Genomic DNA, 14,953 nt, shown 5'->3' with positions numbered 1-14,953 from the left:
GCCAAACTATTTTCCACAGTTCAGTTCAGTCACTCAGTCGTGTCCAACTCTTTGCGACCCCATGAATCTCAGCACGCCAGGCCTCCCTGTCCATCACCAACTCCCGGAGTTTACCCAAACCCATGTCCATCGAGTCAGTGATGTCATCCAACCATCTCATCCTCTGTCATCCCCTTCTCCTCCTGCACCCAATCCTTCCCAGCATCAGGGTCTTTTCCAATGAGTCAGCTCTTCACAGGAGGTGGCCAAAGTATTGGAGTTTCAGCTTCAACATCAGTCCTTCCAATGAACACCCAGGATTGATGTCCTTTAGGATGGACTGGTTGGATCTCCTTGCAGTCCAAGGGACTCTCAAGAGTCTTCTCCAACACCACAGTTCAAAAGCATCAATTCTTCAGCGCTCAGCTTTCTTCACCGTCCAACTCTCACATCCATACATGACCACTGGAAAAACCATAGCCTTGACTAGACGGACTTTTGTTGGCAAAGTAACGTCTCTGCTTTTAAATATGCTATCTAGGTTGGTCATAACCTTCCTTCCAAGGAGTAAGCGTCTTTTAATTTCATGGCTGCAATCACCATCAGCAGTGATTTCCACAGTGCTATGCAATTTTACATCCCCACCAGCAGTATATAAAGAGAGTCTCTGGTTTTAGCTGGGCATACTAAGCCTGGGAAAAGGTCAATTTTCTAGCTTCCCACTTATCTACGTGTGGCCATATGACTAAGTTCTGGCTTAGGTGATGGAATGTAAGAAGAAGTGGTATGTGCACTTTCTGGTGGAAACATGTCCCCTGCTGCTTTATTCAACCTGCTGGTTGGGAAGGTAGACTTAATGACTGGAACACCAGCAGACATCTTGGGCCATGGAGTGATTTTGGGAAGGGAAGCCAGAGGACAGGATAGAAGGAAACGGTGATGATACTGTGGAAGGCCATGCCACCACCTCTAGACTTCTTAAGTACTTAAGAGAAATAAAGTTCTATGGTGTTGGACACCATAATCTTTTTCTTATTAGTTACAGCCATATTTAACCCTAACTGATACCTCACTGAGCAAATTTTCATTGAAAGTCAATTATAAATCAAGTCCTGAGCTTGATGTTGAAGAAATAAAGATGTGTGAAGTAAGGCCTGAGAAATAAAAGCTATCAGAAAAGAGCTCCTATCTTTCTCCATTTAATCTACCAACCTACTGTCTTATGTATCAACCTGAATTCTCTATCTCTGCTTCTATTCCCCCATGTGTGACTAGGTTCTCACTCCTTTTTGTCTGCTCAAGGATTGTGTTCCTGCAATTATCTCTCCACCCTTCTGTATCTTCCGTTTCCCCTGTTCCACTGGTTCATCCTCATCACTGTACAAATAATCTAAGAAATACAGTCTTCTCACCCCTCAGTTTCTCCCAGAACTTTATGTTTTCTTTAAGCAAACAGGAGTTAGATTTCTGTCAGTTGCAACTGAGAAAGTCCTGACTAATCCAGGACACATAGAAGTTGCCTATGGAAACAATACTTGTACTTTTCCCCATTAGTCTTCAATGGGTAAAAAGATTGTAGCTCCATAGAATTCAGCTTGTCTCTCCCCAGAGGACATGGCGACTCTAAATTGTCCATTTCTCTACTTTCTGTCACCAACCTCACAGCTGTCCAGGGATTTCAGATACAGCTGGGTGGATGTTTGAAGTCTACCCTTACAAGAGGTTAATAGGAACAGATACTTATAATGATAATGAAAAATGTCTCTTGTTTACATAAAAACTCCTCTTACATAGTTTTGTACAGATTATATATTGAAGAGGAGACTCCTTGGCTTCAGAATTTAAATGAGAATCACAAAAAAGACAGTAAAATAAGTGGGAGACACAGTGCTTAACATCGAGCAGCCTATATTTATTAAATGAATGAATAATTGGATAAATTAATGAAATTAATGAACCATTTACAAATGTGTTGTATTCCCAGGTTGGTTTTATAACTTAGTTGTTTTGAATTTGGGATGCATTTTCCTGTAGAAACAATTTTATAAATGGTACTTAAGTGCCAAGAAATCCCACTAAGGCTGTTTAGTCCATAATGTAGCAATAAAATACAGAAAAGTAATGGCATCATGTAAGAACACAGTTTAAACAATTTTGAATACTGGTGTTTGAGGAAAAGTAACTTTAATCAGGAGATGAGGACGTGCATGAAAAATGTTGCGGTAATTCCCAATGGGACTTCTGAAACCTTTCAAATATTCTGTCCCCTTTTTACATCTATTTCAAATAAAAATGCATGCAATATCTCTCCCTTGGTACAATCTTATACTATCTTCAGAAGGACTTTTATTGTTTGTTTGGTAGGCAGTTAACAATTGTTGTGTTTCCAATTGAATGGAAGGGTAGAAACAAAGCAAGACAGAAGGTTGAGGGAAATTCCTCTTAATTTGAAAGAAGTTGGAAGAAATGAGTGTGTTATAAACAGCAAACTTGTACTTGTTATTAATGTGTCTCAGTATTCAGAATAGAGGGAAGGTGATACAGAGAGACTCACTATTTATAGACAGAGTAAGATCTGCATATAGAATGAAAAGGCCCTACTGAGTAAGTCATGCTGGATGACAATCAAGTCACATTGGATGACGGTCAAGGCTCAGAGGAGGTAGCAATCTTTGGTGCCAGGAAGGGAGAAGAAAGTGTTTGAGTCTGACCTTGTAGAAAAGGATTTCAGTCACAAAAGAGTTGGGAGAGTGTATGAGGTGAAATTAACTGAATGATGTGCATGAATGCTAAGCCGCTTCAGTCGTGTCAGACTCTTTGCCACCCTATGGACTGCATGCAGCCAGGCTCCTCTATCCATAGGATTCTCCAGGAAAGAACACTGGAGTGGGTTGCCATGCTCTACCTGTAGGGGATCTTCCAGACCCGTGGATCCAATGAGCATCTCTTACACCTCCTGCATTGGCAGGTGGGTTCTTTACCACTAGCACTGAATGATACTTGATAGAAAATACAGGTAAAGGAAGAAGCATGGTATGAGCGTGATTCTACCCAACAAGAAGAAAGAATATGGTGGGGAAAGAATGGTTGATGATTTCCCCATGGTGCCTACACCATGGCTTAGGAAAGGTTAGTGCTGTCTAGAGCCAGATGATCAGGCAGAACATCACTGGCTTTTCAGAGGTGTTTGCAGTTCAAACTGTGTCTTAATATACCTAAGTGTTTCTATAAAACACAGAATTTGTATTTTTTTAAAAAATCATATTCTGCTTGCCTTTTTTGTTTGTTGGTTTGGTTTTGGTGTTTTTGTTTGTTTTTGGTGACATGCCCTATTACAAAAATCTTAGATTCCTAAAGGAGGAGATTCTGAAACCCTTACCTTTGGTATAAGAAGATACCAAGTTTCATTTGCCAGTCTTCACCGTCACCTTCTCTTCCCTCTTTCTCTTCTTCCTCTAGCTTCCATTAACTGACTCTGACCAAATCATTCTTTGGGTCCCTTAAAAAAAAATCTGTAAATGACAACACTGAACTAGATCATCTACCCTAAAAACTTAATTAGGACATTTTCCAAAATGATAAAACATAGCAATTCACGAGGGCGAGACCTAACCATATTGGCCAAATAGCTGTGGTTTCCCAAAAGGTTACTTCTAAATACCACAGATGATTCAGTTACCTATTTTTTCCTAGAACTAGCTGACCTCTCTGCTCTCAGAGCTGTCCCGAGGGCACTGAGTTTTTCTAGAAAAAGTGGTGCGGGGAGCTTAAGATTTTCACACAGCATTTCACAGATTTTCAAAACCTATCTGCTCTTAATCTCCTTTACTCAAACAGTCTGGGTACCACAAGCAGATAAAACCTTATCTTTCCGCTCTTGTGGCTCAGCTGGTAAAGAATCTGCCTGCAACGCGAGAGACCTGGGTTTGATCCCTGGGTTGAGAAGATCCCCTGAAGAAGACAAAGGCTACCCACTCCAGTGTTCCGGTCTGGAGAATTCCATAGACTGAATAGTCCATGGGGTCGCAAAAAGTCAGACATGACTGAGAGACTTTCACTCACTTCCGCTCTTGAGTTCCCCCTCCTGGGCTTTAGATGCATTGACGAGCTTAAGCACCGGCCGCTTAATCACCTACCCTCACACTCTACTCGCTCCCTGAGAGGCCGGCGGGGTATGCGGTTTCCCGCGAGAGAAGGGCGCTGGCGGAAGCTGGGCCGCCACACTTCCGGTGGCGGCGTGGGGTGCTCGCCACACTTCCTGTTGATCATGCTCAGCTGAGGGCTGGGCTGAGAGGAGGGCCGGCGAGCAGACGGGGCCGGCCACTGGCCAGGCGTGGGCGCGCTCGGGGCCACCCAGGGCACAGAGCATACGCTCGTCGCCTGAGCGTGGAGCACCCTCGGCTGCCGCGCCACCCGCCCTCCGTGGTTCCATCCGGCCCTCGGCTCTCCGCGCGGCACCATGCCTGCCGTGGACAAGCTCTTGCTAGAGGAGGCGTTGCAGGACAGCCCTCAGGTACCTCCCGCCGCCCAGGTCCCCCTCGCCCGAGGGCTTGAGGCCGAGGAGGCCCTTCCAGCTCCGGGGTGGAGGCGGGGAGTACGCCGGGACACCCTAGGGGCAAGGAGGGGGCGGGTCCTGGCCCAGCGTCCTGAACCCGGGTTGCTCCGGGACCTGGCATCCCCGAGGCAACGCTGGAGACTTTGGGAAAGCAACCCCCTGTCTTTGTGTCCAGACCCCTTTCCAAACTCAGCTGAAACCGGGGCTGCTTGGCCTACACCTGGGCTCCACCGCTTACTAGCCGAGTGCCCCGGGCAGATAATCTTTTTCTGCCTCAGTTTCGTCATCTGTAAGATAGGGATAATAATTGTACCTGCCTCTTAGAGTTGTTAGAATTAAAGAAATGCCTGTAAAGTTGTTAGCGAGTAATGTCTGGCACGGAATAAGAAGTCAGTCTTACTATTACTGCTGCTGATATGCTGGGACCTGGTGGATTTAGGGCCAGAGTGAGAGGCAGAGAGCCTCGACCTTTTTTCCCAGCGGTGCCAGACCTCCCCTTGGCCCTGTTTTCCCATTTGTGAAGAGGAAATTGTAATAATACAATACCTCTCTCATTTATCGCACAGGGAAACTTCATTAGCACTCCCGAGATGAGATTCAAGTCCTTTGAGCTCTGCAGAAAGCTGGTGTGTAAATATAGTGAGTGCAGAATGACTTTAGTTACTAAATCAGTGCACCTTTCCCCAGGGAACCTTTGTTCACCTTCATTAAGGTTTCCCCAGCTTCTTATTTACCCTAGGGCTCTGCATCCCTGGGTTATTTAAGTAAGTCTCTTTATTCCCTAGTATCTCAACTCTTGAAAAATGAGAGTAAGATTATAAGAGGTAAACTATTTTCCTCTCACAACTTCTCTTCCCTTTTTGCTTTCTTTCGATTTTCTTCTTAATGAATTGGGCCTCCTGGAGATGATCCTTTGATGAACTTACCCACTCTACATCTCTCCACTTCAGACTTAGTAGTCAAAGGACTCTGTGCTTGGAAACTTGTGCCCATTTCTTTGTGATCTTCCTTACATAGTCAAGAAATTTAAGGAAGCTGTGATTTTTTGTTTGTTTGTTTGTTTTTAAGTGGCATCCTCTGGTCTGATTGACTTTTTCAAAGACTGCTTTGAAGTCTCTGCACTTCTGGCATTTTGATGGGACAAAAGCCCTTGGTAGAAGTCATTTTGTCCATCCTCAAACCTGTTGTGTGGGATCTGAAGATATTAAAGTAGGAGTTCTATCATTTTGAACAAGGATTTCCACTTGCTTTGTAGTTGGAGAAACTGAGATGCAAAGATACATTTCTTTCCTAATGGAGCATGGTGATGGCTGAGCCAGGTTAGAAAGGCTGCACTAACTGAATCTTAGTGTTGCCCTCAGTGAGGAGTTAACATTCGGAATTTTTGGCTCTCACATTAGTGAATATGCACTAGTTCTGAGTGGTTTTTGGGATGTACTCAGCTATGAAGCAGGCCAAAGAGGACTGGCAAGCAAATCGGGACACCTGGGTTTTAATTGTGGCTGTAACGTTAATTCATCATTTGATTTGGGTGAATTCCTCATCCCTGTCCTGTGACTGGGGCTTCCCAGGTGGCACAGTGATAAACAACACACGTGCCAGTGCAGGAGACACAAGAGACCCAGTTCAGCTCCGAATCGGGAAGATCCCCTGAAGGAGGAAATGGCAACCCGCTCCAGTATTCTTGCCTAGGAAATCCCATGGACAGAAGAGCCTAGTGGGCTACACTCCACGGAGTTGCAAAGAGTTGAGCATGACCAAGCGACTGAGCATGAGCCCAATCGTGTGACTGGCTCGGTTTTTCTCATCTGCAGAATGAGGAGCAGATGATCTTTAAGGGGCTTAAAGTTTTATCATGCATGAGGAAGAAGAGGTGTGGAGGCCTTGTCATTCGTCTTTAGTGTCCCTTTTTATGTGATGAATTTGTCATTTCTTTTGAGACGTGAGTGTCAATTACAAGGGTTCTTGGTGAGGTTTGAAGGGAAGCTAACTTCTAGGACAGTCTCTGATAACCATCAAAGCATAGTGTTCTCGTGTGGGGCCTGTGCCTAATGCAGCCTTCCTCCCAAGAGATTCATAGACTTATAATTGGAAGGAATCTAATCCAGCTCCTTCGTTTTATCTATAAAGAATAAAAACTATAGCAAACACCTGTATCATACATGCATTTTATGTGCCAGGCACTGTTCTTAATACTTTACATATATTAACTCATCTAATCCAACAATCTTTTGAAGTAGGTCCTCTATTAAAATTACCAAGGAGCAGAGAAGTTAAATAATTTGCCCCCAAGATTATACATTATAGAGTGGAAGAGCCGGGATTGGAACTCAGGCAGTGTGCCTGTGTTGTTCAAGTTAGCCCAGCCACCTAGCACCTGGCTTTTCTGTCATCGGTGACCTAAAAGATTTCACTAAAAGGAAGTGTTCTTAAGAAACCATCTATTGTTTGTTTCCTCTTGTTTTATGTGGAGTGTTTATGAGGGTTACTCCAGTAACCTGGTTGCACGGGATTCATTAATGAACACAGAAGCTTTTATGTTTTATGTGCTCCTCCCAAGAAGAGCTGAATAACAGTTCACTGACCTTAGATACATCTATCCACGTCCTTTTTTCTTTCTAGTTCACAGCCCTGCACAACGTATTATAAGACTAGTTGACGAGTGTACATGTATTATTTCTGGTTCAGTTTAGTTGCTCAGTCATGTCCGACTCTTTGCGACCCCTTGGACTGCAGCATGTCAGGCTTCCCTGTCCATCACCAACTCCCAGAGGTTATTCAAACTCATGTCCGTCAAGTCAGTGATGCCATCCAACCATCTCATCCTCTGTCATTCCCTTCTCCTCCCGCCTTCAATCTTTCCCAGCATCAGGGTCTTTTCTAAGGAGTCAGTTCTTCCCATCAGGTGGCCAGAGTATTGGAGCTTCAGCGTCAGTCCTTGCAGTGAATATTCAGGACTGATTTCCTTTAGGATTGACTGGTTTGATCTCCTTGCAGTCCAAGGGACTCTCAAGAGTCTTCTCCAACACCACAATTCAAAAGCATCAATTCTTCGGTGCTCAGCTTTCTTTGTAGTCCAACCCTCACATCCGTACATGACTACTGGAAAAACCATAGCTTTGACTAGATAGACCTTTGTTGGCAAAGTAATGTCTCTGCTTTTTAATATGCTGTCTAGGTCGGTCATAACTTTCCTTCCAAGGAGTAAGCGTCTTAATTTCACGGCTGCAGTCACCATCTGCAATGATTTTGGAGCCCCAAAAAACAAAGTATCTCTCTGTTTCCATTGTTTCCCCATCTATTTGCCATGAAGTGATAGGATCAGATACCATGATCTTCATTTTCTGAATGTTGAGTTTTAAGCCAACTTTTTCACTCTCCTCCTTCACTTTCATCAAGAGGCTCTTTAGTTCTTTGTTTTCTGCCATAAGGGTGGTGTCATCTGCATATCTGAGATTATTGATATTTCTCCCAGCAATCTTGATTCCACCTGTGCTTCATCCAGCCCAACATTTCGGATGATGTACTCTGCATATAAGTTAAATAAGCAGGGTGACGATATACAGCCTTGAGTCCTCCTTTCCCGATTTGGAACCAGTCTGTTATTCCATGTCCAGTTGTAACCGTTGCTTCTTGAACCTGCATACAGATTTCTGAGGAGGCAGGTAGGGTGGTCTGGTATTCCCATCTCTTCAAGAATTTTCCACAGTTTGTTGTGATCCACACAGTCAAAGGCTTTGACCTAGTCAATAAAGCAGAAGTAGATGTTTTTCTGGAACTCATTTGCTTTCTCAATGATCCAGCGGATGTTCACAATTTGATCTCTGCTATATGAGAGACAGAATGTTTTAGGGATTAAGATACTTGTCTCTGTTGCTGTTTGGGAGCCTCTGATCCAGGCTGTGCTATACTAAGTCACTTCAGTCGTGTCTGACTCTTTGCAACCCTATGGACTGTAGCCCGCCAGGATCCTCTGTCCATGGAATTCTCCAGGCAAGAATACTGAAGTGGGTTGCCATTGCATTCTGCAGGGGTTCTTCCTGACCCAGGGATTGAACTTGTGTCTCCTTTGTCTCCTGCATTGGCAGGCGGGTTCTTTACCACTAGAGCCACCTGCGAAGCCCCCTGCTTCTGGCTAAGTGCCAGTAAATGCTGGAATGTAATGACAAATAAGATAAGAATGCCTGCCCTCTGCTGGTTCACAATCTGTTCTGGGAGACAGATAAGGAGAGCAGCAGTTCCAGCACTGTGTGAATACTGCTGTGATAGGAACACAAATGCAACTTTGAGCTGCTGCAGCTCGCCCTTCTCCAGGGGCTATTCTTTTTCCTGTACGTGGTGTGCTTTTGAGATAAAGTGAAGCGCTGTTGCTTGCTGTTTTGTTACGATGTTTGCTTCCTTTGCAGTTGGCACAACCAAAGCACAGACAATTTAAAGATTAAGTTCTACCCACTCCAGTATTCTTGCCGGGGAAATCCCATAGACAGAGGAGCCTGGTGGGCTATAATCCGTGGGTCACAAAGAGTCGGACACGACTAAGCAACTCAACAACAACTCTTTGAATTGGTAATTCTGCTTCTGGGAATCTATCCTGAGGCAATGACAGCCCCTTCTCGTGCACATATGAAAAAAACTACTTTGCATAATTACTTAATATTATTTGTGCTATCTTATTAATAAAATACATCTTATGTGAATGGTTGAATAAAAAAAAAAAAAGATTAAGTTCTGGGATTATGCAGTGAGAGGTCCAGCTGGGAAACCAGGCCTTTTTTAACGCAGGCAAGATGCATCAGAACATTACCTAGTGGTTTTGTCTTCATTGTGGAAGACGTTTGTCCTGCTGTACTCTTTGTTTATAATACATATTTATTTCAGTAGACTTGGGTCTACCGAGACATTTCTCACCCTCTGCCGTAATATGGGAATAAGAGTTTTGTTTTTACCTTAAATATATATATGTAATATTTATACTTGTATATATTATATGTGATAAAATATTGAAACATTTTAAGTGTATATAAAATACACACATACGTGTGTGTATATTTTATAATCACAGCTATTAAAATTGTGCCATTATATAACTAGATGCTGTTTTTAGGCATGAAAAATGTTTAGGACTATTTTATTAGATGACACTTGGTTTCTTTATTCTAAAATAGAGGGTAGTGTGGAGCTAAGGCTAAGGTGTTTGGTTTTGTTCTTCCATCCAGGCATACTCTTGAGAGTATAGAGTAGTAGATAAAGGATGGAATTTAAATCTTGATCCAGCAGGTGACTCAACCTCTCTGAGCTTGTGTTTCAGCATGTGTAAAATCAGAATACTTGCTTAATTCTTATGAAGAATAAGTAACATATGTAAAGTGTCAATATCTTCATGCTTGCATGTTACAGTAACTCCATAAATGATTGCTGTTATTGTCCTTATAATTATATGCAACAGTGTCCTCTGGATTTTTTGGTAGAACTTCCCAGCAACTAGTGTACCTTTGACTGGTCCTATTCCTTCTTCATATCTCAGAACATTCCTGTTTTTCCATGTATAAGTTTAAACAGATATAGAGCTGATAAATGTGGATATTAAAACAGTGTCTGAGATAGCTGGGTATTTTTTTTTTCAAGGATGATCATGGCCTCGTTCAGTTACAAAGGGAAGATAGGAGTGTTTTTGTCAGTTTTAATGAGTATCATGGTAAACATGTTCAGGATATAAAGAAAAAAAGATTTGTGATGTAGTTTTGGCTGGTATCACAGGTGAGAGCATGACAGTAGGATGACCAAAGAGAAGCCAGCTCCAGACAGCTGCATCGTGCCTCCAGACGGGATGGTGGGCTGTGGGCCAAGGAGCATGCCCACTGATGAGACCCACCTTTGCTGGGTGATGGATGCAGACTCCTGTGGTGGAAAAAAGATTGGCCATTGGTGCCAGCCAGACCTGGGTTTACATTGCAGCCCTGCTGCTTCCCAGTTGTGGGAGGTTTCTTAACCTTGATGAGCCTCAGTTTTATCATCTGTAAAATGGGGTTAGTTTAACTGTGGTATCTAATAAAGTTGGTGGAAGGATTAGATGAAGTAGTATTTAATGCTCGACACAGTGTCTGGTATATAGGACGTACAGAGTAAATGGTAGTTTTTAGTTTTCTTTCTACTCTTTTTGTGGAGAATATTTATACAAGCCCTCTCATTTCATCCTACAGCTCATTTTCCATTCTGTTTTGTTCCTAAGAGTTTTAAAAACAGTAAGTAGGAGTCAACTAAATGCACGTCAGTAGTATTTTAAAAAATCAAATAGCCTCGATCCAGTTGTATCACTCTTTTGCATTCTCTTGGACATACTGTTACAGCAAAGATAGGAACCCGAATCATAATAAACATTGAAGAATGCCTTCATTATTGACACTATGAATACTGAAAGGTTCTCTCCTAACTGTGTAGATAATGTTGTTGCCGTAGTGTTGAAATGAAATCATACATGTGAAGCCAATGTGTAATAAGCAGCCGACATTCGTTAGCTTCTTCATGATCACTATCCTCTACTACCACTATGTATTAGACACTGGTAGTCACCTTAAGTACTTTCTTTACTTCTAGTGCTACCTGCAAATTAGTGGTAGGGCCTGAATTTGGACCCAGGACTGACATAGTCCCAAGGGTATCTCAGAGCCTTTGAGAGGCCCCAATAGACTGTAAGCTTCTGGAGAACAGAGTTGGTTCTGATCACCAGTGAATCTCAATTCCCATCACAGTGTTTCACCCAATATTGGATGAAGGCCGAAGTGTATACGTGAATGAATGACTCCAGAGTAATAGACTAGTCACTGTAGGTTCTAAAAACATCTTTTAGCATCGTCTTTTTTTCAAAGAGTATATTTTAAAGAGATGTAATAAAGAATTCTAAACCAATGTTTTTCACCTACTCATTGACATCCAGTGATGGATTAAGAGATCCAGTGGGTCACAGCCATGATTTTTGTTTTATTTGTTCTGATCCTTCTGTTGATAGGAATTGGTACTGAAGAGAGTTCATTGGTTTCAGAGAAGGTATTTTTAGCCATAAAGACCTCAGGCAAAGCCAGGATAATATGTACTGCTGTGAAGTGCCCCAGAGTTTGTCAACAAAATCAAAGGTCGGACGATTCAAACGCCTGGATTTCTGTTCTAGTTTATTGGGGGATGCTTTTGGGTCAGTTATTGTTCTCTTGCTTGAGATAAGTTAGAAAAAGAAAGAAGAATTGAAATTCATTTGCAGGGAAACTATGCACCTTAATGGATTGTTCTTTGTAAGCTGCCCTGGTATCACCTTATTAAAGTCATTTCTGTAGTTTACTCTTTGTTCTGTGTCTAGTGGGTTGTTTTCTGAAATAGAGATCCCATTGTCACTAACGTTTCCCATTGTGCTGGACACATTAACAGTAGTCTCTTGAACAGACATGGTCTCTTATGTGATGCCGTGATACTTCTTTAGACATCTTCCAATATACAAATATTTTCTTAGTGCTCAGCAGATCAGGCACTCTGCATGAAAATGATAGGAAATACCTTTCATCTAAGACATTGCTCAGCTGTTCTTGAAACACTGAGTAGTCTTCCCAGGGGAACGGAGCTACTGTTCCTAAGTTTCTATTTGAGTTTTGTGCCCAGAACTTCTGCTGGCATGCCCACAGTACACGAAATTTCCTGGCCATGAGTTTAAAAACTTGGTTGACTAGAATGTGACGAAAGACATGGAGATTGACTGTAGTGTCTTAAGTGGAAGGAATGACACACTCCTGCAAGACACTCAAGATTGCAGAAAACCAGACAGATGGTTAAGTGCTGTGATGATGCAGTGCTGGGTGACCACACCCCAGGTACACAGACAGGACTGACACTGAGTTCAATTTATGGGCTTGAAGGGAGAGGCTGCCCTTTTTAACACTTTTATTGGATGAACTTTACTGGTGCTTAGGTAGAGGCTAAAGTCAAGACAGATAATAGCCCTTGAGTCTTAACCCTTTAGAAACTGGCTTTCCTTCTCTGTTCCCAGTACTCGAACTGTATTCAGTTTGCCCTTGCACTGTAGTCTAAAGGATTAGAAAAGGAATTCTAAATTAAAGCTCCAGGAATCAACTTGTATCAGTATTAGCAATAAAAAAAGAAAGCCAGAGAACAGGCATGTTCCCTCCCAGTTTCTGTGTGTCTTTGTATTTGTTTTACTTCTTTTGTAACTTTTCCACTTAGAAATAATATTGGCCTCTTTTGTTGCAGACTCGCTCTTTACTGAGTGTATTTGAGGAAGATGCCGGCACTCTCACGGATTATACCAACCAGCTGCTCCAGGCAATGCAGCGCGTCTATGGAGCCCAGGTATCCTCCTGCCCACTGACCTGGAGAGGAATATAGTAGGAGCCCTCTGCCCTCACCTTGAACTTCTCTCAGGAGGTCGAGAGATTTGAGTCAGAATACCACCCTTTAAATTTTTGAAATAAAGTCACGATTGTTTTTCTCTTCTTTTCACCTCAAAAAACCAAGGACAGTTTGTTTTCATAGCCTAAGAAAGAGGGTAATTTTCCTGTAAGTAGGAGAACCAGTAGAAAGGTGCCACATCACTGCTTTTTAATTAAAAGAAAAAAAAAAAAACAGTCCCGAAGGGAAACATTTGAGTCTCCTCTTCCTACTTGTGAATGAGTGGGTTGAGTATTCTGAGGCATGGCTCTTTTCTTTCTCATAAATGGTCAATCTTAGGTATCAGTGCAGGCACATAGAGATGTTTTTTCAAGTGCTTCCTCTGAAAAGACTTGAGTCATAGTTCTAGAACAGTTGCGTGGTTCTTTGTTTTGAGGAACAAGTATCTTTGTCTTGCAAAACCATGGAAAATAAATTGCTGAGTAGCAAAAGTGAATCTTTTTAAGATCAAGAATTGCCTATGTATGTTACTTTCTAGGATAAAACTTGAGAGTTACTTAAAAATAAAATTTGTTATGTTACATATCAAAATATTATGGCAACCGGTTTCATTATTAATTCCTTGCTGACTTAAATCTGTCTGTGTTACTATTTCTTTTTCTCACCTACACCTATGATCTCTAAATAAATACCACATTCAGTGTATAATAGTATATATTAGTAATTATGTGTAGTCATTTATTATTCCATACTTACTCTTCATATATAATCACTTATTATCATTATTTTATTAATCATTCATTCATATCATATATGGGAAAAAGACTCTGTCCTTGCCATTAGGGAGCTTACAGCTAGGTTGGGAGACAAAACAGTTACCAAAGAGTGTAGAGGTGCTGGGAGAGAAAGGGTACCTAACCCAGAGGAATTGTGCTGGACACCCAAAAGGAAGACAATTGTGACAGTTGAGATTTATTGACTTCTTAAGTTCCGGGCCCAGTTTCAGAGGCTTTTACCTATAATCATTTCACTTAAATTCACTCACAACCCTGTGAGGTGAGTGTTGTTACTATTTTCTTCATTTTCTAGGTCAGGAGATTTAAGGATTCTGATGATGAATGACTTCCCAAGTCCACGCCGTTAATACATGGTAGAGCAAGTCAGCCTGAAGCCAAAGCCCAAACTCTCAACTACTAAACGTGAGGGTGGTAACCTGAGCTAGGCCAGTGGCAATAGGAAGAGGTAGATTGGTGACTGACTGACTGACTGTGAAGGGGTCCGGTCAGTGAAGAATGAATCAAGAATGATGCCCGGGTCTCTGACTTGATCGACAGGGTGCATAGTTGGGAGAACACAGGAAGAGGAGCAGGATGTGCGTGGGGGTGTGTGTGTGTGTGACAGTGACAGGAATGGCAGAGATGCCAGTCTTAATTCTTGAAAGGCTGAGGTGTCCATGGGACATCAAAGGGGTGAAGAGATCATGTTGAAAGTTCAGATCCAGAGTTCAGGCTGGAGATAGAGATTTGCAAACTACTGTGTTATAAAAGTGTTATTTATTCATTGGAACTAATTTTAATGACCAAAAGAATCACACGCTTATTTGTGGTTTTGCTTGTTTAGGTAAAGCACTCAGAAACTGGGAGACCCAGTTTGTCAGTTTTTTAAAAGCTCTGTTTATTTCAATTACATTTTTTGTATTTTTTTTTCCTGAATATCCAAAATGTAAGAGAATAGAAAATTTTTTTACTGAGCTTGTACTGAAATTTTCTTGCTCTTCAGGAATTTGAATATTGTTGTCAAGTGATTGGTTTCCTGTTTAAGGTTTAAGAGTCTCGAGACTTAAGGGACTGTGACTCCTCCACTCCCAAGAGTCTCTGCTCTGCCTCTCCATGTCTGTCAGAATCATTTACTTGGAGATGTCCAGACGTTTTCTTATGTGTTTCTTTTCTTTTGAGCCCAGAAAACTGCATTTTGCCAAAATTAAGTGGGTCTTGCATTCCAAGAGACTATAACCAGTTTTCAGTTCACACC

The 14,953-nt window shown here is 42.1% G+C and overlaps 2 protein-coding genes across 5 annotated transcripts in view; one reads left to right on the top strand and one right to left on the bottom strand.

Moving 5' to 3' along the window:
- Positions 1-4,557, bottom strand: part of LOC145547051 (uncharacterized) — a 33,853-nt gene extending 29,296 nt beyond the window's left edge. The window contains exons 1-2 of one of the 2 annotated variants that reach the window (XR_014083505.1): positions 4,042-4,155; positions 3,359-3,478 (exon numbers count right to left, since the gene is read on the bottom strand). Coding sequence is in view for 1 of the 2 variants with exons in the window: in XM_081595676.1 (XP_081451802.1) it covers positions 3,435-3,478; positions 4,116-4,440 (369 nt within the window). In the remaining variant the exon portion in view is untranslated. Of the gene's footprint in view, positions 1-3,358; positions 3,479-4,041 lie in introns of both variants that reach the window. The other variant, XM_081595676.1, reaches the window with a different exon arrangement.
- The window catches only part of APPL2 (adaptor protein, phosphotyrosine interacting with PH domain and leucine zipper 2), a 53,866-nt gene continuing 43,143 nt past the window's right edge, over positions 4,231-14,953 (top strand). For all 3 annotated transcript variants that reach the window (XM_081595661.1, XM_081595659.1, XM_081595660.1), the window contains exons 1-2: positions 4,231-4,492; positions 12,785-12,883. In XM_081595661.1, the coding sequence (XP_081451787.1) occupies positions 4,439-4,492; positions 12,785-12,883 (153 nt within the window). In that variant the 5' untranslated portion in view covers positions 4,231-4,438. The remainder of the gene's footprint in view (positions 4,493-12,784; positions 12,884-14,953) is intronic.

Source organism: Giraffa tippelskirchi, chromosome 4 (genome assembly GCF_054371585.1).
Source record: "Giraffa tippelskirchi isolate mGirTip1 chromosome 4, T2T-mGirTip1v1.2.pri, whole genome shotgun sequence".
Lineage (NCBI taxonomy): Eukaryota > Metazoa > Chordata > Mammalia > Artiodactyla > Giraffidae > Giraffa > Giraffa tippelskirchi.
The sequence above is the reverse complement of the archived record's forward strand: the minus strand, read 5'-3'. Positions and strand labels throughout refer to the sequence as shown.